At 35.9% G+C, this 23,887-nt stretch overlaps 5 protein-coding genes across 6 annotated transcripts in view; 3 read left to right on the top strand and 2 right to left on the bottom strand.

The window, feature by feature from the left end:
• LOC113755082 (homeobox-leucine zipper protein HDG11-like) overlaps window positions 1-3,742 on the bottom strand; it is a 19,634-nt gene extending 15,892 nt beyond the window's left edge. The window contains exons 1-8 of the mRNA XM_027299156.1: window positions 3,618-3,742; window positions 2,842-2,959; window positions 1,751-1,942; window positions 1,214-1,627; window positions 979-1,071; window positions 670-879; window positions 191-374; window positions 3-84 (exon numbers count right to left, since the gene is read on the bottom strand). Coding sequence (XP_027154957.1) covers window positions 3-84; window positions 191-374; window positions 670-879; window positions 979-1,071; window positions 1,214-1,627; window positions 1,751-1,942; window positions 2,842-2,959; window positions 3,618-3,742 — 1,418 coding nt within the window. The remainder of the gene's footprint in view (window positions 1-2; window positions 85-190; window positions 375-669; window positions 880-978; window positions 1,072-1,213; window positions 1,628-1,750; window positions 1,943-2,841; window positions 2,960-3,617) is intronic.
• Window positions 3,743-7,920: 4,178 nt separating this feature from the next.
• LOC113757718 (armadillo repeat-containing protein 7-like) lies at window positions 7,921-11,215 on the top strand. 2 transcript variants are annotated; one of them, XM_027300863.1, is made up of 7 exons: window positions 7,921-8,044; window positions 8,402-8,478; window positions 8,663-8,699; window positions 9,724-9,797; window positions 9,875-9,968; window positions 10,120-10,202; window positions 10,407-10,731. In XM_027300863.1, the coding sequence occupies exons 2-7, from the start codon at window positions 8,407-8,409 to the stop codon at window positions 10,491-10,493; spliced, it is 447 nt and encodes a 148-aa protein (XP_027156664.1). In that variant the 5' UTR covers window positions 7,921-8,044; window positions 8,402-8,406; the 3' UTR covers window positions 10,494-10,731. The 2 variants fall into 2 exon arrangements, with proteins under 2 accessions (XP_027156664.1, XP_027156663.1); XM_027300862.1 differs by lacking the exon at window positions 10,407-10,731 and adding an exon at window positions 10,905-11,215 and having other exon boundaries at window positions 7,925-8,044.
• Window positions 11,216-12,310: 1,095 nt separating this feature from the next.
• Window positions 12,311-14,556, top strand: LOC113755072 (isocitrate dehydrogenase [NADP]-like). Its single transcript, XM_027299147.1, has 7 exons — window positions 12,311-12,620; window positions 13,508-13,551; window positions 13,665-13,774; window positions 13,988-14,025; window positions 14,173-14,250; window positions 14,366-14,419; window positions 14,501-14,556. Exons 1-7 carry the CDS (start codon window positions 12,572-12,574, stop codon window positions 14,554-14,556), a joined length of 429 nt encoding a protein of 142 aa, XP_027154948.1. The 5' UTR covers window positions 12,311-12,571.
• A 309-nt stretch (window positions 14,557-14,865) lies between these two features.
• On the top strand, window positions 14,866-17,333 carry LOC113755066 (expansin-B15-like). The gene is made up of 4 exons (XM_027299136.1): window positions 14,866-15,055; window positions 15,149-15,261; window positions 16,641-16,834; window positions 17,003-17,333. Exons 1-4 carry the CDS (start codon window positions 14,866-14,868, stop codon window positions 17,331-17,333), a joined length of 828 nt encoding a protein of 275 aa, XP_027154937.1.
• Window positions 17,334-18,290: 957 nt separating this feature from the next.
• On the bottom strand, window positions 18,291-23,437 carry LOC113755058 (putative leucine-rich repeat receptor-like protein kinase At2g19210). Its single transcript, XM_027299131.1, is given in 13 exon segments — window positions 18,291-18,882; window positions 19,002-19,191; window positions 19,322-19,387; window positions 19,551-19,677; window positions 19,918-20,141; window positions 20,263-20,429; window positions 20,645-20,722; window positions 20,805-20,876; window positions 21,023-21,094; window positions 21,193-21,340; window positions 22,073-22,548; window positions 22,720-23,275; window positions 23,349-23,437. Coding segments are annotated over 13 exon segments (2,664 nt in total). The 5' UTR covers window positions 23,431-23,437; the 3' UTR covers window positions 18,291-18,476.
• Window positions 23,438-23,887: the final 450 nt, after the last annotated feature.

The following is a 23,887-nucleotide window of genomic DNA, read 5'->3' as shown; positions in this document are numbered from 1 at the left end:
GCATGCTTAATATGTGACAGAAGTTTTTGACCATCTTGTGAGAAAGTTTTGTCAGGCTTTTCCGACCTTCAGGTGCATCAATAACTGGATGAAATTAACAGCAAAGCAGAAAAGCTCAAGAAAGTTGGAATAAAATCTCAAAAATCAGTCTTTCTAAAAAATTTTAAATAGAAACTTGATTTGTGAGTACCTCCTTCAAGTTCATGTCCAGGAGAAGGTCTTGGTCCCATTGAAAATGCAAATCTCTCACACATCCTTTGCAAAGTAACAATCCATCTCTTGGCTCCATATGCTTGAGAATCACAAACCATATCCTTATAAAGAGGGTGAGTAAGAGATCTATCATCCACTTGAACATGTTCAACCCATGCCACCTACGGACAAGGATATAAATATCAGCTAGGTTGAATACGTATGTCTACTAGCAATTTCTTGGTTGATGCTATCTAAAACTTGATTAGGTACTGATTTATATTTTTTTTAGGTACTGACTCTATCATTTTTAGCACACAGTAAAAATACAGCACACAATATGCACGAATTAGATATTGTTAGAAAAATAATAAACAAATATATGAATTGTCATGTAAACTGATATTTGTTTATACTTGTTTCGATCAATCTGAAGTCTCAACTGAAACAGATGATGAAATGAGCACTGGAACTTACATTTGCTTTTCCATTGGGCATGTCTTGAATAAGGCAACCGGAAGGAAACATCCATGTTTGTGAAGAAGAAGCATCTTCTAGCTCCTTAAGGGAATCATAGGAAACATTTACGATCACCCACGTTGTTGAATCAAGTTGTCGGATATAACGAAGGAACGCCAACTCTCTGGGTGCAACAAGAGGTGAAAGAACGTGCAACTTTTCATGCATCTGCAATAACACATCCATAAAAATTAATCAGTTTTGTATTCCAATGGCTACTACTACGTGATCAAATTTTCATTAAGCAAAATTACAAAAGAATTATACCACAAATAGAGAACCACCCCTTTTTCCCGTGTCAAGCGCTTCAATTGTCCTAACTTTGGTGACAATTGTAGGAAAAAAGTCCATCCATTTTTCCTGTAACATGAATAAGACATTAAAAGATAAATGGAATACTTACGTGCTATTGAATCTAATAAAACTAAATCATAAGTCATATCTCATATTTGATGGATTAAGGGAAAAAAAGAAAAAAGGAGCAAGAGATATTAGAGTAAACCGGATCTTGAAATATATCAATCAAGTGCCTGGCAGTAATTGGCACAAGTCCTGAATCTCTTGATGATTCTATCCAAGAACTAGAGCTGTTGATATGGGATATTTTGGGATATAGCTTGTCATAAGTTTCCCGATGAATCAGATATCTCTCATTAGTTGGAGACTTAACCCATAAGGGCTCATTTCCTCGGAAAAGCTCTAACAATTCATCCATGGCATTAACAGCAGTTTCAACCATCACAGATTTTTCCATCTCTTGTATTTCAGAGAGCCTTTGAGGTAACAATGTGGTCATTGAAGTCCCTGGAATATTTTCACCTAAATATGATAGGGGACTAAAAGATGGTGGCAAATAAGATTCGAGTACTCCAGATCTTCTGGAAAAAGTGGATACCACACGGGATGCCCTTTCAAGCTGCAAATATACATAGCAAAACAAATAAATCAGTAGTAGTTAATTAGGAATTGTAAAAGGTAAATTAGATTTTGTTTAAGTTATATTTGAGAATTTCAAATAGATGAAGATAGATTAGAGTACCTCTTGTTTCAACCCAGCATTTTCAACTCGTAATCTTTCTAGATTTCTTTGCCTTGCTTCTTCTCCAGAAGATGCATCCTCACATTTTGGGCATACAAGATTCCTTAATGCTTCTCTCATAACAAGATTCTCATAATAGAATCTGTCATTTTCAACTCTAAGGGCATCGTTGTCAGCTCGTTCATTGTGGCTCTGGAAAAAAAAAAAAAAAAGAAGATCAAATCATAGTAGATGATTTTCAATGTCCCTAAATTTTTATTTGAAATCGTTTTTAGTTCCTATAGTTTGACCGCGCGTGCAACTCATGTGACAACCATCAAAGATATTATTATTGTTGCCAAAGGCAACATTATCCCAAAAAAAAAAAAAAAACAGTTCTCACCGTTTCCATTTTCCAATAGATTCTTATTTCTCTGTCTAAAATTGTCGAGCCCAACTCACCAACATCAAGATAATATATTCACCAAGTAAATATATATCATTAGTATTCTCAATTTCTTTTGAATGTGAAATGGGACAGGAACTCGAATAATGAGTCCTAACATTTGAACATGCAATATTAATTAGAAATGTGAGGGAGCTCTTAGATATTTTTAACCAAAAACATCAATTTTACTCATTAATTCAATTATGAAAGAAAAGTACAGAACTTGAAGAAACATATTTAAGCACAAGGACCTTCCAATAATCATCCAATGAATCTCATGCATTCGTCCCATTTTATAGAAAGAGAAGTAGTGCGACCAAAGAGCAGTTGATATCTTCCGTAAACTCCCAATATTGGATAAGAGCAAAGATTCAATGGTACAAACAAAAAAACAAAATAGTTTTTTTCTTCCGTATGAAACTACACTTTGATTCTTTATAGATTTGATTTCCAAAAAAAAAAAAAAGACACTACCTATGAGTTGTTGCCTACGTTATGCATAGACCCTTTACGAGAGAATGAAAGATATTGGAAATACGTGGTTTTCTCATTGATGATAGTGCTCTTGAATGGTTATCACATGAGTTGCACATGAAGAATGACACAAAAAAAAAGTAGCATTTTAAAAGAACTAAAAATATAAAAAAATAAAGAAATAATATACCTTTGTTTGGGTTCTTTTATTTTGGAACCAGAACTTGATTTGTCTAGGTTCAAGCCCTAGTTCTCTACTTAATTGTCTCCGTTGATTTTCATCTGGATGAGGACAGTCTTTGAAAAACCTACCAACCAAAACATCTTGTAAAGACGTAGGATTAGAAGAATAATATAAGTGCTACTTTCTTTTATTTTTTCAAAAACAAAATGAACTATATCTGTCGAAGATGTGTGCAAAAAAAAAATTACATGGGTCATCATAAATTTTAAATTTAATAAAAATCTATCATGCTTGCAAGAAAACATGGAGAAATAAAATGAACAGAAAAGAGTAAATACACAAATGTTTAGAAAGGATCTAGCATGTAAAATGTAAACTAAAACTTTTGAAAGTTTCATTGAAACGTATAAGATGGTAAATAATACTGTTATCTCTACATAAACTAACAATAGAAATAATAATTATCTTGTAAAAAGGATTTACCACTAAATTGGGTTTACATATAAATTCCAACATTTCAATAGAAGAAAAGAGAGAAAATAGTTATGTTTTGCATCATAAATCAAAATAATTAACACAAACTTTTTTATTTATGATGATTTACTAAAATCAAGTAATATTGATATTTCAAAGAAGATTAAGATGTGTTTTAGTGTATTTAAGTAGCTTTAAACAACGTTTTTGCAAATAATTATTAGTATTTCATGATCATCAAGATAATCCTTAGGAACTTCATATGCACAAATACTACGAGGGTGAGTAAGAGAAATTTCTATTCTTACTCTTCAAGTCGTTGGATTTGTTCAGCGGAGTGTCGATGATACTGTTTTCTCTCCCTCTCCCTTCTTGAGTTTGAAGAATCGTCATGTTCATCAGCTGATCCACTGCCCTCAGGTGCAAAATCCATTTCTGCCTTCACAGTAACAAAAAAAAAAAAAAGAGTGAAGGTATTGTAGTAAACAATATTGACTGGGACAACACGACTTACGCCTAACTAGTCTACTTTTTAGTACTTATATCGATATAGTAAAAGCATCATATTCACCACTAATCTTGAATGACATCACCTATGAAATTTTCACAAAATAAATACCATATACAAAAGAAAGAGGCATTCGAAAGAAGAAAGAAGTTCCTTCTACCTAGTATACTTTTGCTTCAAATTGGAGTTATGTTTCCTCGTTCTCTATGCACCAACAAATTTTGGATGGAGATGCAGAGCTTTTCTTATCCTTAATGCTAGCTGTGAATAGCATGGCCATGGGGTTTGCTTGTCTATGCTCATATAATAGCATGTGCTACTCCATATAAAGAAAGTCAGGTAGGCAATTTCCTACATAATCCAGAATCTAAAATGACCTAAAATAGTAGGAATCAAGATATTTGTCTTAAAGGAAATAAAAACTTTAACATGTATGACTAGACCAAGCATGGAAAAGTATCAAAATACATTGACCTTAGCCTTATTTGCACATTATCATGTTAATCATTTTTGTTTAACGCAGCGAGTTACCATTTTCGATGTCTATGAGCCAACTCAGGATACTTAATTTAAGGCGATCGATCAAGTAATTTTCATTAAACAATGAATTTAAGGTGATCGATCATGTAATTTTCATTAAATATTATTCAATAACGAATGCTTAATCAAGAAAATCACCTAATTATTGCTTAAAAATTTAATTAAACTTTTAATTAGCGTGTTGTGGAATTGAAAATTTTTCTAATTAAGAAGTATTGCGGAGAACTTCCAAATAATTGTTTTGTTTTTGTTTTGAGAACTTGATTAGCTCATTATTTTCTTTTCTTTTATTAACGGTTAATTTATTTTTGCATTACACTAACTTGTCATATATAATTTGTCTAAAACACTTATCCAAACGACATATAATCATTCCAATTAAGAATTGAAGGCCAAACTTATATTAAAATCTTGCAAGATTCAAGGGATCAAGCTAAATCTATTATTTTTCATACATTTAATCTCTATCTTGTTAAGAGATAACAACAATTATACTATTATTTCTATGCTAGGTCCTTAGAAATCCTAATGCCATGTTATCAGGTTCCACTTTTTAAAAATAATCTCAAATTTCTGACTATAGGATAGGAAAATATTTTTTCTATGCGAGGCATGTAGCAAAGATGTGTTTTTAAATAAATCTCAATAAACAATTACTGTGCTAAAATACTTTTTACATATACTTAATCGTGGATATCATCATTGCTTTTTCCTAGTAAATCACGTTCTCTTTGTTAGAACATAGTTAATCACTTTGTCTAGCAGAATTATCAATCCAAGATAATTATATATCGTAATTTAACTAATTCTCATATACAAGTAATCATTGCTGTTGTGGTTGATATAAATGTTTGCTAGAAGAAAATTACAAAGTCAATGTAACCATGATATGGCATGATAATAGGGCTTTCTAAAGTGATACTTCCTATTGCGAAAGAGAAGTACTATTGTTTCTAGATTGTTTATCTTCATCTACTAATGTACATAGTGTACATGCATGGTTATTATTGACATATTATCTCCATCAATCTCTTTTAAATACAACCAATAAATATTGTTAGTCTATGACCTAAATGTTGCAGTAGGAGAGATTAATTACTTTGTAGTTGATTTGATTTATGTTATCTTGAATGCAATATGTATTATAGTTATGATACTTGTATTATCAAAGGATTAAATCCTATAGGATACAACTTTGAGATTATAAGATCTAATCAAAACAAACCCTATAAGAATTAATGGTAAGATGAAATTACGATTCATCAAATTGTTATTAATTACTTATATAGTTCAAATTTTTTTTTGTAAAACGATATTAAATAAAAAAACATTAACTACGTGATTAATAGTGCCATCTAGCTTTATAAGAATATACCGCCAAAATTGCAAATCTGTGTTCAAAAACTAAGGGGGAAAATCGAATTTCATTGTGAGAAACCATGTTAACAACGTACAAACACTTAATTTTTGCTATTAAATTAAACAATTATAAGCACAGCTAGTTTTGGAAGACTACAGTAATGTTTACATACTTTTACTTTTTTACATGTACATTACAATCAACTTGCTTTGGAAATTAAAAAAAAAAAAAAAACTTGCTTTGGAAATATGTTTGCATCGCTAAAGGTCCATTACGTTCCAAAGTTAGATATAACCCTCGAGTATTTTTGCCTTCAAACTGCGAACATAGAGATATATAATTAACCACTTTCATAATAGTATGCATGCACATATCAATGAAGACAAATAAATGCTACCAACTTTTAAGAATCTCCATTCTGTAGTACGTCATTATTCCCAAAATTTTCAAGCAGGTACAATTAGACTTGTCATTAGCTATTCTTTGATATTTATACATTAATATAGATAAACCCTTCTTGGAACTTGCATTTCTAATCAAGCTTGACATGTTACAAATTAACCAACAAGTCATGAATTTGAGATTTTCCCCTACTCCACTATTAAAATGTCTATCCTCAACTATCAAAAAAGCTGTAAATTGTAAGAAGAATACATGCAATTTCCCCAAAATTTAAGATTCCGTGAATATTCTTAAATAATCATTTCTCTCATGAAATCCAAGACATACACACCAAAAACGTCAAAGTAATAATTCACTAAAGCATCAAGCAGTATGGAAAAATGATTAATATTGCAAATTTGATGGGTAAGAAACCTGTACTTCCTAATCACCAATGCATTTTTTTATTCTTTAGTGTTAAATTTGTTCATGAAATGTTTGAATACTAGGACTGGCGAATGGATGCTTGTCAGAAATGTTATAGCTAGAAATTGATATGCATCAATTTTGTTTCAAAATACTGTATAATTTGCAATTGGTTAGCTAAAAGATTTATGGATTTTGAGGAGGGCCTTTTTTTCAAAAAGTTCCCCAACCCCACACTTTTAAATAGAGGTGTTCAAATTTCATAAAAAACCAAAGAACCGACCAATCCAATCTAGATTAAAAACAGTTTGGGAATGGATATTAAAAATGTATTATCAAATTATCAGTTATTGATCGAATTTTTGAAACTATTATATATATATATAGATATATAAACACACACACACATTACAAAATATTGGTAATGAGTAATTAATTAACTATTGACTGCTAACTAGTATCTAGTGTAGTATTAATTACTAGCTAAATTGATTGAATTTTGTTGAAAACATATATGGGATATTATTTTCGTACAATAATTTTTTATAGAAATTAAAATATTTTAACTTACAATTGACATTTTACATTTCGGATATTATCCGATCACCAATGTCCAATTTACCAAATTAAAGTTTGGACAATAATTGGATATTGTTTTTTCTTTTTTTCATATTCTTCCCCCTCCCTATTCCCTTCCTAAACCCTTACTCCAAACCTTACCAAATTAAAGTTTGGACAATAATTGGATATTGGTTTTTTTTCTTTTTCATATTCTTCCACTTCCATATTCCCTTCCTACCCTTACCCCAAACCTGCCAGACTAGGAGTCGAACTCTCAACTTGATAGGTGAGAGCATAGCTCCTAGCCAACAGTCCAGCGAGTTACTGGTTAATCAGTTATTGGTCTTAAAAACTCCTAACCTGACTGATAGGCGAGAGCATGGCGTCTTGACCAACAGCCCAACGAACTGTTGGTTAATTGGTTATTGGTCTTAAAAAATCAATTTTCCAATTCTCAAGATTTTTTTTTTTTTTTTTGCTGAATTATCAATTGCCGGCCAATGAACATCCTTCCTTAGTTCTAAATACACAGTCGAAAAGAAAATCAATTCAAATACACGGTCTCCATTCTCTCTGGACCTTTTTGGCAGTTAAAGGCCAAACAAACCAAAAAAAAAGCCCAAAATGCTCCAAGATCTGATTGGCATTGCATTCGTAATTCCAAAAGCCCAAAGTTCAAATGGTGTAAATTTAAGATACAACTGAATATAAATGGGCCAAATTTAAGTCCTAGACCCAGCCCATCTACAACAACAAAAATGATATCGGATGAAATAAAGGAAAACGACAGAAACTCTGAATAAGCAATCTCTTCGTGTCAGACTGTCAGCTGCAAACCAGTTGAACGGTCCCATTTTGAAGTTTAGGGAATGAAGTGGGATTCTGCAGATAGTTTGAGGGGAACAAAGTGGAATATACCTTTTCTTTCCCCTGAACAATTAAAGTTCAATCTTCTACAGGTGAATTTTGCCTTGTAAAATACTATTCAAGAAATATATTTGATGGTTCTGGGCTTTATGGCTTTATAAATCTTTGTTGAAACTAGCTGGGTTGGGGTTATAGGAAGTGATGGCTCAGGCTCATTCGGGTTTGTGTATTCATGGGGAGTTTTTTCATGAGAAGGAGGAAGGAGTTAGGGAGCTCTGAAATGGAGGGAGATGGGGTATATGTCGGCTTATTTGGATTTTAACTACTGCCACGTTAGGCCAGCCATATCCTTCCTAGTGTATCGATTTCTTGTTAAAATTGTTGATTGTCAAAACTGAAAGAGTTTTCAATATATTGCGAATTGAATGATTTCTTGAAATATTTTGCAGTTGACATGTTTACGAATAATCGGAGGCAAGAAGAGCGGACTGGAAAATATGGAACTCCCCGGGTAAATTACCTTCAGGTATATCTCTGCTGTAAATTATTGCTATCAGAAATATTCAACTTTTCCCTGTTCAAAATGGTTGTGAATGCGAAAATGTAGTTGAGAGTTGTATTTCTTTTATCTGCCTTAATATTGATTGTTTGGGAACTTTCATTAGTGGCAGTTGATAGTTAGCATCCATTGTTTTCTTTGTTTGATTTAGGAATTGGTGAGTCAGTTTCAGAATGCTACTGATGAAGGTATGTTTTGTCCAATTCTTGTTTAAGCATATTTACTTGCTTCTTTCGGATAGCATTTATGAGGTTAAGGCATTTGATTAATAATTAGCCTTGACATTACTGACAAGGTTTATGAAGTAATGAAACTAATGGAACAAAAGATTATTCTGCAGTTTTTGTTGTAGATTGCTAATTAATAATTGATTTTGACATCATTTAGTACTAACAGGGTTACGAAGTAATGAAACCAATGGAACAAAAGATTATTCTGCAGTTTTTGTTGTAGATTGCTGATCAAATAAAATTCAAGTTTTTTTATTTGCTGACATGGAGCTGGTACTGGGATCCCTAGATTGCTTCTGCCATAGAATTTCTGTGACTGCTAAAAACATTGTTTCATCCATGGAATCTATACAGAATCAATTTCTTGCGGTAATGGTCATGTGACCGTAGACTAGAACCTTTTCTTTGGAGGGGAGACATGCATAGATGAAAAGGGTCTAGAGGCGAAGTTGTTGTATGAATGCCATATTGCCCTGGATTGGTTTGGATGAAGCAGCCTTAGCAAACAGGTTAAAGGTGGACGATCAGTTTTGAGCCAATGACCTCCTAGGTTGAAAACTCAGAATGAAGAATTCTTGACTTTGCCACAACCCTGATGGTGATAATGCTATCAGGGAGTATGAACTGATTCATGTTGATGAGGAATATGGGGAGCTTGTCTTATGGATAGGGTTTATATTAACTTACTCCAAGATAAGTGGGATGAAAGGATTGGTTAATTTCATGTTTTAGTCCTCATGCCTTCTCATACTGTTAACTAGGGACATGGTTTCTGTGGGAGTATCTGCACTTATGACGTATGATATCTATCAGCAATTGGTATTCTCTATCATGGAATAACGTGTCCAACTAATAATCCTACTCATCCTAATTCCAAATATAGCATTTGTGGTCTCAAAATTTTGTGTTATGTATCTATGAACATCTGTACCTAATTTTGGTCATTCCGTTTTAAGTTAACCTATGAAATCTTGTTATTCAGAGATAAAGGAGAGAATTGCTGCTAATCTAGCAAACTTTGCATATGACCCTTACAACTACACATTCTTGCGCCAGGTAGTTCTAGAACTTTTGAGTTATATATATTTTTCTTTCTGCCATGACAATGAATGTGCTTGCCCTGATATAAGCAGCTTAATGTTTTGGAACTTTTCCTCGACTGCATGACAGAGCCCAATGAGAGGCTTGTGGAGTTTGGTATTGGAGGAATCTGCAATGCCTGTGTTGGTAAATTGGACCTCTGGCCCTATTTTATTAGTCATTTAAGAAAAGAAGATGCCTATTATTTTTATATCTTCTAAGATTTTCTCAACTGGTTTTTATTGCCAAACAGTCACTTATGGTGTATAATGTAATTTGCTTTTCACTTGTAATCTAGATCCGTCAAATGCTGCAGTTGTAATTCAGTGTGGTGGAATCCCTCTTGTCATTCAATGTCTCTCTAGTCCTGTCCGAAACACGGTAATTAGTAGTATTTGTTTTCTGGCTTGTTCAGATCGTTGTTTGGATGCCCTTACCCTTTGACTATTGGAAGTTGACTTCAATCAGGGCTCAAGTTGCATATCCATACTGCATAATTTTTTGAAACTAGAAAAGGTTTACATCGCTTACTTCACTCAAAGTTCATTGACTATCATTCACTCTATTTATTGCTAAATATTACAGAGACAGCAGTGGAATAGAGATGAATCCTGTGGCAGTCACATGCTAAATATTCCAGTTCTGGAGCATCTTTTAACATTGGCATTGTAGTTTATGCTTGTATTTCATGGAAGCCACCTAATGCTATCTTCATCGTAATTACTAGATTGACAAACTAGTGTACTTGGTTGATTTTTGTTGACTTGTATTTCGTTAATATGCTATTTGAGCTGAATTTGGAATGCAAGGCCTCATGGATACTCCATGGATTACTGTTAGTCATGGCACATTGACCCTGCTATACTTTATTGCCAACCATTTATTTAGAAGAATTTGTTATTTGTAGTTATCCTGAAAGTCACTTCTGCCAGAAAGAGAAATGAATCTCTCAAGTGTCCTTTGAAAAACGGAAACTTGGTTATCATCTTGGTATAGTTGTGGGTATTGTGTTTACCAGCAGTATAATTTTGTGCAAGTGTCCGGATACTTACTAGTTACTGCAAACAAACCTCAATATGGCAGGTGAACTATGCTCTTGGGGCTCTGTATTATCTCTGCAGTGCATCAAACAAGGAAGAGATTTTGAAGCCAGAAGTAGTGGATATCATCAAAAGATATGCTTCAGCTGGTGCAGTTAGTGTGAGCTTTAGTAACATAGCCCAGGCTTTTCTCGATAAGCATGTCTCTGAGCTGAACCAAGCATAGGATTAGGAAGCCCAATGAGACTGTGGCATGTAGAAATTGTATTTATCATGTGTTCATCTTCTATTCTAATTTCTTTTGCGACTTAAAACATCCCTATCTATATGCATAAAATTGTTTTTACCGTGTTTCTCTTGTGGTTTTTTTTTTTTTCAACTTCAGAATCAGTAGTAGTACTTCAAGATCAAAAGCCTACGACTTTCTTCCAATGTATACAATGTGGTCCATCATCTTAAGTTCCCTACGCTAATAATGGTCAGAAACTGTGTACTTGAGTCTGTTCATAATTGAGGTAGTGGATATCCAAAGCAGGAGAGAGAGTAGTTTCAATTGTTTGGAATGATTAGATGCATCAAATGGATGGGATGGAACCCGTCCGATCTTTTCTCATTCCTGTGTGTTCATTGTCAAATAAGGATGCGCACATTGGTTGCAGTCCTGAAGAGTAAAGAGGGACGGACCCCATATGCTAAATGCTATGCTCTTTAGAAGTTTGGAATAATCATTGGACACATAACCTTCCCCAGTGGCCACTCCACATTGGACATCAATGGAATAATCATCTGCCGGTGACAGTGATGTGGGGGAGCATAATTGAGTGTAGGGACCTTGAAAGAAAGTGTGGGGTTGGTGAGAGTAGTTTAATCAAAATTTATGTTCACTTTAGATTCGTGCATTTTTAGAGGAGGATTTGCAAAGTGCATTTTTAGAGGCTTTGAATCCGACATTTGTTTCTTGTGATCAATTTACAGTCACAGGTCCTATCCTTGCAAATCCTCCTCCCGGAAAATTCATATAAATGGAGGGCTCAAGAAAGTGTTAACAATTAAAAGTTCACTGTCCACCAAAGAATATGTCATTTTTTTTATTTTTATATGTTTTTTGTATCCTGTGCCATGTCAGGATTGTGCCACTACTCTTTAGATTGTTTTTGAAATTTTTTTAGAGTTTTTATTGAAAAAAAAAAAAGACATTGTATTAGTTAAGGATTCCACTGATCTTCACCTCCAAGTAACATGCATGTTTTAAAGTTTTCCATTGGGGATTTCTTGAATGTTAAGAGGAAAAAGGTTTCTTTTTTCATTTTTTGGGTTATTTTTTACTTTGTAATTATAGATTGGATTGAACTATTAGAGTTGGCTCAATGACCAGCAGAAGATTTTTATAGATTGGACTGTTTGGTTCATTCAATTCAATGCTGGGTACTGTCAACTGTGATGGTCGATGGTAGTGTCGTGACGTGACCAACCGCTCCCCTCGCTCGCCCACCAATAAAATTTTAAGACAGCACTTAAATTGGAGCTGATTTTCCTTTCCTTTTCCCACCCCTCTTCGGCTCATATTCATTTCTCCAACTCAGGGTCCCGGATTTCTCGCCGGCGGAGATTTTCTCGCTAATCTCCGCTTCCCCCGTTCCTTGCGACTCAAACCCATCTTATATATCTAGCTCTTTCATCAGATAAGCTCGCAAGAACAAAACAAAGAAAATGGCGTTCGAGAAGATCAAGGTTGCCAACCCCATCGTCGAGATGGACGGTTAGATATTTTCCCACCCCTTTCTTTTGATCTGTTTCCTTTTCTATATAGTTAAATGATTGTCATGCAGATCTGAGTTGCTGTTGATTCTTGCTATATGGGTTGACTTTTGGATCCTAGAGTGCCAATGGGTCGTGCATATGAAGCGAAAAATTAACAAAAAACTCTGATGTTTACGAGGTTTAAGTGATTAGTACAAAATCCTAGTATTGATTTTAATGAAAGTTGGTGGGCCCTTTTTTGGCTTTTATTGGAGATGTTTGTTAGCATTTTGAAAGATGATATTTTTAACTGTTGTACCTGCATTGAAAAATCTTGATCCAGCTTCCATTTTTTGTTTTTTGGTTTTGTTTTGGCAATTTTGTTTGCTGGTGTTGGTATTCATTAAACTTTATCTGTTCAAAATATTTGAAATTTTTTTTATTGATCAGTGTATGTCAGCGTCTCGATTCAGATGTTAGTATGTCAAAATTGTAGCTAAATGTTTGTCAACAACAGATACAAGCAGATAGTCTGGGCATTCTTGTTCTGGCTTGTGATGCAGTAAACTAACCAGAAAAAAAGGTTCCAATGGAGTTTTAAGGTGTATAGTAGTGGTTTACTAGATAAGCATTTAGGAAAGAGATATAATCTGCCCAGACATTGGAGAAAAAATTGTGGAACTGTTACACTGAGGTTCAGTCTTGTTGCTGGCTGATCGGAAATGGCATATGACTTACACTGGTTAATACATCAAATGAGCTGCTATACATACAATACTAGATTGAATCTAAATAAGCCAAACTTAAAATTTAATTATGATGTTTTAGTCAATGTTCTGCAGGTTTTCTTTGTCATTAATGAGAATGTGCCTTTCACTGTATTATCTTCTTCTTTACGTAATGCAGGAGATGAAATGACCAGAGTCATTTGGAAAGCAATCAAGGATAAGGTAACAAGTTTGCATTTCCAGTGCTTATCTTGTTGGACTTCCTAGTTTATGTTGTTATATGTATGTTTAATTGCCAAGAATGTTAGTAACAAGGAAGTATGCTTGTGCTGCAGCTCATTCTCCCTTTCCTGGAGTTGGATATTAAGTATTTTGACCTTGGACTTCCTCACCGTGATGCCACTGATGATAAAGTTACAGTTGAAAGTGCAGAAGCTACTCTGAAGTATGACTTCATGTTACTTATGCTTTAGTTTCAAATTGTCGGACCGTTATGTCTCTATGTTCGGGACCCAGTAATTTCAGTTTGCATGCCACAATGTTTTTATGTGGTTCTTATTTACATGTCATTTTCCTTTTCTTGGTTATATTTGCTTGAAATATCTCCTGTTGCTTGCGTTCTTTGGCCTTACATTTTGTTGATGTGATTTAATTGTAGGTACAATGTGGCAATCAAGTGCGCAACCATCACACCTGGTATGAATAGTCACATGAGACCTGAAACCCTTAATTATGCATTTTGTTATATATGAGGTTCACGAACATTTATTCTTCAGAGTGCAGTATGATTGCTTTACATGCTTAATAATATTCACATTCTGTATCTAACAATCACAAACACAGATGAAGCTCGTGTGAAGGAGTTTGGTTTGAAGGCTATGTGGAAGAGCCCAAATGGCACAATCAGGAATATTTTGAATGGTCAGTGAACATGAATCCTCCCTCATGCTTTTAGTTTTATTTGTTATTATTTTTTTATAGTTTCTTCATGCGAATGCATTAATCTTCAATGCCCATCAATTTACTCTCACTGCAGGCACGGTCTTTAGAGAGCCAATTCTCTGCAAAAATATTCCCCGGCTTGTTCCAGGTAATGAACTTCATGCAGTTAAAACAATTATACTCGAAACATAAATCATGAAATGGAGTAATTTTGGTTACTTGCTATCAGGATGGAACAAGCCAATATGCATTGGAAGGCATGCATTTGGAGAACTTTGCTTTTGACTCGAAGCGAGCCATGAGATTCTGATGTAATCGAGCTTTTGTACGGTAGCTTTTGAGTTTGAAATCATACCAAATGAAAATTATTAGTGAAAGAGTTAGTATTAAGTAGACTCTTAATTTTGATAGCAACAGGCACATGCGAATGCGCTATAAATACCACTGACTTCTTATATGATTGAAAATCACGAGCATAGTCTATACATAGGAACGTTACTATAGGGGCATTAGCTTATTATTAAGTACGTACATAAATTAATTTGTTGTTTTAGAGCACTTAAAAAAAAAAAAGAGATTTTGAGTACGTACACAATGGAAGAAATGAGGAGCAAGCCGAATTACTTTTCCCTGTTCATCTCATGTGTACTACTCGGTACATGTTGTTTCTCCAACCTATGCTACTGCTTCAAACCAAAGAATTTCACCTTATCCGCCATAGCTGCCCATTGGTCATCGGCAGGAGCAACATGGTACGGCAGCCCCAACGGTGCCGGAAGCGATGGTAATTAACGAGCTTTGTTACTAGTATTAATTACTTCAATTGATTGGAACTATATATATACGTAATATGTAGATAGGTTGGAATTGCATGCAGGAGGCGCCTGTGGGTATGGAAACCTGGTGTCGCAGGCACCATTTTCTTCGTTAGTAACTGGGATTGGCCCATCTCTCTACAACGCAGGCAAAGAATGTGGAGCCTGTTACCAGGTGCCTCTACTCTTTACTATCTCATCATATATTAACCAAATTACCATATCCCGCCGTCCGTACTACTAATCAAATCAACCTTATATGTACATGAAGTCCTTGCACTGCGCCAACGGGCTTTGCATGGAATGTTATGATCATGCATGCAACTTCAACACCCAAATTATACCAGTACGCTAATTCTCCGGTTTACAGCTTGTGAATATATACAGTAGCTCCTACTTTAGTTATTGGAATGATTGAAGGGCCTTTTTTTTTTTTTCTTTTTTTTTGTATACCAATTTGAAGTTTGGAGTACTCTATATCACTTTTGTTGAATTATTCTACACCCACGTGGATGGTGAGTTTATTCTCATTACAAGTTGAATATAAATGTTGGGTTGCTTGTTACGTATCTATATAGCTGTTAAACAAATCCATTTAATTAAATTTACCCATATCTGTCCATGAATAGATGGGTATGGGTATTTTAAATTTTTGTATACGGGTATAAATGGGTTACCCAATTAATCCATTTAGAATTGTCTCCCTCGAAACCTCCTCTCTTCCTCCACCTATTTTTTTTTTTCAAATTTTTCATTTTGTCATGATGTTAACTACTTTGTTTCATTACTATTATTATTATGTGTTGGTTTTATCTTATCATTTTATTTTCTCTTAGTTTGTTAACTTGCTCTCTTAGTTTGGTATAAATTGATAATTTAGTTTGTATAAATGAATTTACAAAAAGTTAAAATAAATGGGTTATAAATGGGTAATTGGGTTACCCAATTCATATTTTGACTTACTCATTTATACCCATATAATTAAATGGGTATAAATGGGTTGTCTCACTTATACTCATTACCCATTTTACCCAACCCAAACCCGTCCAAATCACCCATTTTGACACCTCTACATATCTATGACTTCCTTCTTAGTTATTAGTACTACTAAATTTGACTTCTTGATGTCCTTGTCCTTAGCTCACGGGCGATCAAATTCCCGGTATTTATGATAATCAACTGAAGTTTACTTACATAAGCATGCAGGGAGTGCACTAATACAACGCAGGTAAAATACGTAAGAATCCAAATTGTTTTCTAATTGGCTCACCATTCCATCTTTTGTCTTAATCGAATACTTTTAGAGCCACTACTTTGGGTTTCATTAGTTTATAATCGTGTAACCCGTTGACTAACCCAACCACACATAATATACAAGTAGGTAGTAATATTTTATTTTCTGGACAAAAATAAAAGAAAAATAAAAAAACTACTTCCTCTCTTTTTTTTTTGTTTTAATAAATACGAAAAGTAAAACTAATTATTATTGCTCAGGTCATTCTTACATACTATAGCTAGCTAGTGTTACTTGAAGGAAAATAAATGATCCTGTAGGTGAAATGCACAAAGCATCCGGCATGCTCCGGCCAGCCAGTCAGAGTTGTTATAACAGATTTTTGTCCCGGATATCCATGCACTTCCGGACCTGCTCATTTCGACCTCAGCGGAACTGCTTTTGGTGCCATGGCCGTTCCCGGGAAAGAACAAAAACTTCGCGATGCCGGAGTTTTGGAAATCAGCTATGCACGGTCAGTTAGTTTAATTAATTTGGATTAAGGTATATTGGGCGCTCAAATCCTTACTTAGCCTTAATCACCATGAAATAGTACCTACCATATATAATAATACTACTATAACATAACGCTTAGAAGTTAGCAGCCTTGTTGGTCGCCTAACATGATTTTCTCCTTCTTCAGTGTTTCTTGCGAGTATCCGGGGACGAACGTTGCATTCCGCGTTGATCCGGGGTCCAATCCTCAGTATTTTGCCGCGGTTATCGAGTTTGAAGATGGAGATGGTGATCTTGCGGGCGTGGCTCTGAAGCAATCATCCGGACCTGATGAATGGTGGGAAATGAAACAGTCGTGGGGGGCTGTTTGGAAGCTTGACGCTGGCTCTGTGTTACGACCCCCGTTCTCAATTAGATTGAGGTCACAATATTCAGGGCAGATCCTGGTGGCCAAAAATGTGATTCCAGCAGGGTGGAAGCCTGGTGCAACTTACAGGTCTTTGGTCAAGTACCTCTGATCCATCCTGCACCAAGCCACCAACCATCCAGTTCCGCCAGTTATAGTAGTTCGAATCCGGAACCTTGAGTTGCAGCAAGCTGCAATTTGGAGCACACGAGATTCCAGTACTGCGTAAATTTAGAATTGAAATGCAATGTCTACTTACTACATATAATTAAGTATTCAATATTAGATGTTACCTAAGCCAATATTACCACATACATCAGATGTTGCTTGGAGCAAGTACTCATACTTCATAATGAGTATTGTCAGACAAGCAAGCACGTCAATGGTCTTCCGCCAACATTCATGCTAGTACTTGGCATTTCCCAAACCTATTATCTATATTGTTTCAATCATGGTAGCACGGTCGCGGTCATGGTCGTGGCTCGGACGGTTTCATATCAGTCTTGACATATTGGTCGCGGTTTCGGTGAGACACAAATTTTTAAAGCATTTAATATTCTAAAAAATATAAAAAAAAATGATAAACAAAAGCAATAAAAAATTAGCAAAAATAATAAAAATTCAAGTTGAATTGGGATGACTCGGGTGATTTGGTCGTTTCTATCCGTCTCGGCTTAGTTCTCGACGATTCATCATCTCGAAGTGATCTCGTCTCGGTATCAGAACGAAAAACCCCCTTCCGATGACGACTCGGTCTTGGTCTCAGCCGAGTCTTTGAACCATCTCAATATGTTTCTTCTTCTGCACCCCTCCCCCCTCCTCCCAAAAAAAATCCCAAGATCTGTTTACTAATTGGTACCATTAATGTATGCATTAAAAAAAAAACCTGTATGTATCATTTTCATTTATCTACCTGCGTTCAAATTGTACTAAGAGAGGCTTGACAAGGTAACCCAAATCCAAGGCCTAACTGCTGCCATATGGGCCAACCTGACCCAACAGATTTAAGAGAAGGCTAAATTTACAGTGGTAGATGCACAAATTGTATTCACTGACCCAAAAAAAAAGAATGCAAAAACATTTCCTCATCGAAATGAACATCGGTTTAAAAATCTTAGTAATAAAATTTTAACTTGTGTAGGTGTTGTTGAAGCTCTTAATTTGGTACGCCTGGAATCGTGCCTGATTTCTTCCCGAGCCCAGAAGAACTGTTTGGCTGCAAAATCCCGACATTTGTGTGATGGGTCTGATGGTTCTACCTGGGTCCAAGCTCAACGTCTAAAACGCCCGGGTTGACTTCAAGCAAATCCTGTGAACCTGTATCTTCCAAGCCTTCGGTTCGAGCTTTCTCCGCTGCCAAACATTCTGTCAACTCTGCTAAAACGTGAGCCATGTTTGGTCTTCTGTAAGAAGTGGGAGAGGCACATGCCATTGCTACTTCTAAAGCTTTCCATGCAGAGTTAATCTCGTACATCCCCTTCAATTTGGGATCAACAATACTTCCGATATCCCCCGTTGCTAGCAAAAAATTAGCCCACTGCAATATGTGGCGCTTGTCCTCAGTCCCTATGATTACTGGCCTGCCTGTTATCAGCTCTAGGATGACTATTCCCAAGCTATAAATGTCACTTTTCTCATGCAACCTCTGTTTTTCATAGTACCTGAGGTCAAAAGAACGAAGAGTAAATGATACAGTTGAAATAAACTATTCAGCTCTTTGGCTTGATGCAAAATAGCCAAAAACCTGAATAACAGTTGGGTGTTGGAAGGCATTACTCACTCGGGATCAACGTATCCAGGGGTCCCGACAACTCTAGTGGACACAAAGGAGCCGTCATCAATGGTAAAGACTCTAGATAGTCCAAAATCAGCCAGCTTGGCCTCAAATTTTTCGTTTAATAAGATGTTGGTAGATTTTATGTCTCTGTGAATGATTGAGGGCTTGCAACCATTATGCAAATAGTCCAGTCCTGCAAGCCATATTTTGCATGCAGTGAGTACCCAGGAACTTCTTTTAAACAGAGAATAATGTGCGCGTATGGAACTCAGAAGAAGGTATATAAGCAGCAGAACCAAAGAACTGTGAAATTCTAATCTGACCTTGTGCTGCATCCAATGCAATTTGAAGTCTCTCAGCCCAGCTCAAGACATTATTGTCATCCTTAACTGCATAAACAGAATGGATTTTTACCACTCAACTGGTTAGTTGTTAGCAGATGATCACGAGCAACGAAGAAACAAAACAATCCCAGACATGAATTATGCCATTTAGAAGTTGAGCAGCTAATACTATAACGAATAAGGATAAGAAACATTAGTTCGCATGTACCTGAAAGAAGCTCTCTCAGGTTTCCATTGGCCATGTACTCGTAGACAAGCGCCATATGAGTGTCTTCATAGCAATACCCAACCAAACATGTCAAATTACGGTGATGAACCCTCGTCAGAAGCTCAGCCTGTGGTTGGTAAATATCTTAATTTAGGTCAAATGCTCAACAACGTGAAATATTTTATGCATTTGCAAATCTACATAACTGTTTATTAATTTGTGAATTAGTGTGGGTTTCTGAGGTTCCTCTCCAATTTCTCTGGTTAGAAAAGCAATTACGAGTTACAACTGACGACCGGAGTTGTATTGACAGGAATTTGAAGTCGGAATCCGTGATGATATGGGAATCGTAAGCAATCCAGTTTACCTCTGTCTGAAATTCGTTGTACCCTTGGGCAGATGACTGGGAAAGCAACTTTACAGCAACTTGTTGACCATTAGCAAGACCATGGTAGACTGTACCAAAGCCTCCTTTTCCAAGAACCCTCTGGAAATTGTTTGTGATCTTCAAGAGATCAGAGTACGTAAATTGTATGTTTTTTGTCTCCAAGAACCCATCTTTTCTGTTGGATATGCCACCCAACTTTCGACCTGTTGGAAACAGCATTTCACGTATTAGTGAAGGCATTTTTGTTGTCAAATCACGAACTTAATGATTGTGTTATTCAATCAAAGTGCAGACAACTTCTTCAATGAGCAGACGGTGCGATACCTGGGTGTTTTCCCCTTCTCAATCTCCAGAGAACAATTAAGACAGCCAAGAAGGTCAAGGATACGGAAAGTGAGACAACGAGTGGAACTACAAACTTCCTTGATTTCTTCTCTTTACACCGGCCCGATTGACAAGAATTTGAGGTTCCAACAGTATAGCCGTCAGCTCTACCAAAACATGGTAAAGAGAAAAGCAGTAAGCAACTCTTCAACCCAACAATAAATAGGAGCTTTCAAACTGTAAAAAGGTTTTTTGGAAATCGACATTTCTATAGCAATCCACACGATGGACATGATCTGAAGTATATTTACAGTACATGAGTATAGAAAAAAAAATCAGATCGTAATCATAAGATAGTGGCAGTCATGATATAAAGACAAACCTTAATTCCAGCCCATTCTTGGCCTTGTCAAGGAGTTTTTGCGGAAGTGGTCCTGAGAACTGGTTTCTTGACAAATTCCTAAAATAGGCGAACCAAATAGGATCATTTACTAAATCGCATGCAATGATTTTGGATAGTACAACATTTTTTGATCACTTACAGGACTTTCAAGCTTGGAAGATCAGCCAGAAAATCGGGCACCTGTCCTTTCAAACTATTATTTGACAAATCCCTGAAGTATTTAATTCATTAGCCAGTTAGATTGTTACTCGAACTTGGGTTAAAGCTGTCATCAGTTCACATGTTAACTGACATTGTTTGTATCAATCACGTAATAAAATTTAGATATCAGGACATTTACATAATACAACTACTCACAGGTTCTCAAGAGAACTGAGATTGGATAAAAAGGGGGAGATATTGCCCGTCAATCCACTGGAGGACAAATTCCTGAATGCAAATTGAACAAATTTAACAGTCAGACAAGCTGGTGAATTCTGATCTTTTTATAGTAGATGAATATATTTTGATCGGAAGCAGACACATACAGGGATTTGATCCTGGGAGATCACTCTGTTGTTGGTGTTGATAAGGCAGTCAAGACCTTGCCACACATATGCTGCGGGAGACAAGGGTCTCCTTGCCAATTTCTGTTATTCACTCCATATGTTGACTTGATATTCAGGATAGACCATACTGCAATTTCAGAACAAGAACTTGAGCGGTATGTTGTTGGTAATCAAAGTGAAAAAAAAGCAGTTTCTTTAGTAATCAAAGTGGTATGTTGTTGACAAATGCAGTCATATTATGGTCAGTACATAAATCCCAAAAAAAGGGTGAGTGAATTTGATTGTTTTCATGCTGAATCTTTCAAAGTAAAATAAAATCTTGTTTCCATAATGGTAGCACCTAGGAGCTAGAAGTAGGTGATTTGAGCCAATTAATTAACCGGATGAAATGAGGTAGTCAAACTTATCCTTGCGTCAACATGCAAATACATGCTCGTTTTGCATGCTTTAGAAAATATTTAAGACTCAGTCAATATGGTCAACGTCAATCTACACAGTTTAATGCAATTTTGGAAATGGTCCACAACTTTCTTTTTCCCTCTTTCGGTGATTTAATTTTGTTACTTTAATTGATTTTTTGAGGAACTAAACTTTTCGTTGTCATACTCCCTCCCAAAAAAAATAATAATAATGGAAGAATAAAAATAACTTCTCATTTCTGAATTAGTCACACGTTCTTTTGTTTCTTTTTTTTTAATTAATCGACAATATCACCGATCTAAATCACTATAGGTATGAGATTTAAATTTCCGACCTATCGGGATTTGGAATCCCTTTTGATTTAAGACAATTAGTTTCTAAACCTAAGTCATACAACACAGTAAACAGTATGGCAAAAGTAAAGGACCAACGCACGTACCGTCGATTTCATTTGTTTGTGATTGCAAGAAACGCTTAACAGAATAAACCTCCACAGCATTGATGAGAGGTGGAAGAGTGGAATTCTCAGTTCTCACTAGTGAATAATCAAAACTTGCCTTTGTACCCCCTCCCGTGGCATAAATGGTCTCTGACGCAAGATACTTGGGAACTAAAATTCCATTATACCAGTGTTCATCCTTTAGATTGACGTAGAATGCTCTGGTTTCGTTGCTCTGTAGGTTTACAACTTCAGCAAAATGCAAGTAGACATAAAACTGTACTGTCGGATCAGGAGGCCTCCAAAAAAATTTCAAGGCATCACTTGCATTTTGCGGTGTTACGGCTGTCTGCATCGCTACCACCGGTGGCTGGTAATTATAGTCGACGGCGACGGGGAGTGAAGTGTTTAATTCAGCCCAGTTGGATGGCGTGGGATAGGGCAGCCATCGCCTATCAAATATGTCATCCGGATACCTAAAGTAAAATTTTATATGAAATTAGTCCGGCCACCAAGAAGTATCCAAATGAATGAAAAACGAATTGGTTAAAAATATTCATTCTTTCTTCAAATCATCTCCCTAGCTCCCAGTTGAATCAAGAAAAAAAAATATATATATATATATATATTCATTCCTGCTTTATCACCTGATTACTTTCCTGGTGTCTGCTGGAGCAAAATTCAAACGGATAAAAGATGCTAGTGATTCACCAGTATTGTCGGTGGGATAAGCTTCAGGGTCCAGGGGCCGAAGCTCAAGCGCGGAAATAAAAGGTGTTCCGGCCCCGGTATTTACCAGGCAAACATGAGTATAATTTGATGAAGGCACATGGATGATCTCCTTAGTCACTGCGATAGTTGTGCTGTTGATTTCCACCGTATCCCACGGCTCAACTCCCAGATAAAGATCGAATGTTGGTGTCTGATTCTTGGAATCATAGTTTCCGTACAAAAAAGTGGCTCTAATCAAATACTTCTTTCCTTTGCCCTGAGCTACGCTAAGGCTGTAACAGTTCCTAGGGCCCCGAGGAAAGCTTCGGACAGTCCAGAGTTGGTGATCAAGAGAGTCAGATATGTAATCTCGTGCTATATTAGAATTTTCGCCGCTGTCCGTGAAGTTTGTATCGGTGCTGTATGGAATGCCGGTTTTGTCGTCGCTGTAGTTGGATGCTTCGGGCAACCCACAATCTATGCTAATGAAATCTGCACAGAGAGAATGGACAAAATTTTAAGGACTCGAAATCGAATGAAAGTAGCAAAAACAAGGCGTTCAGACCTGTAAGATTTTGTGCATGACTAGCAATAACTGCAACAGCAAATATGCAGACGAAACAAGCTTTGAACTCGAGGGGCGTCATTTTTGTTGTCAAGACGCTTGTTTGGTGAGAATTGAGATCCCATTTGGGTTTTGATCATCCTATATTTTATACAGCTAATATGAAATTGCAAGAAGGTGTCAAAATACCGCGTTAACGTTTTATAACGGACTACGGTCGGATGGTTTGAGAGAGTCTCTGTTCATTTGTTCTTGACTTTCCAGAAACGTACCAGATTCAGTCTAAATGTGAGGTTGGTGGACCGCTTAAATGAAGCACATGGGATAGCGTAGCTTTGACTAATCCTACAAGTGTTTTCAATTTTATTTCCTTTGGTTTATTAAATTTTAGGACCAATTAATTAATTGACATGCTCAGTACTACTTTTTGTTTTCCCCGTAGAACCAAAAAAATTATTCATTTTGCCATTTTGGAAAGGGCAAATTATCCAATTGGCCCTTAAACTCTTTGTTTAAGTAAAATAAAGCCCCTCATCTAT

This window comes from Coffea eugenioides, chromosome 2 (assembly GCF_003713205.1).
Source record: "Coffea eugenioides isolate CCC68of chromosome 2, Ceug_1.0, whole genome shotgun sequence".
NCBI lineage: Eukaryota > Viridiplantae > Streptophyta > Magnoliopsida > Gentianales > Rubiaceae > Coffea > Coffea eugenioides.
This window is presented reverse-complemented; position numbering and strand designations above follow the sequence as displayed.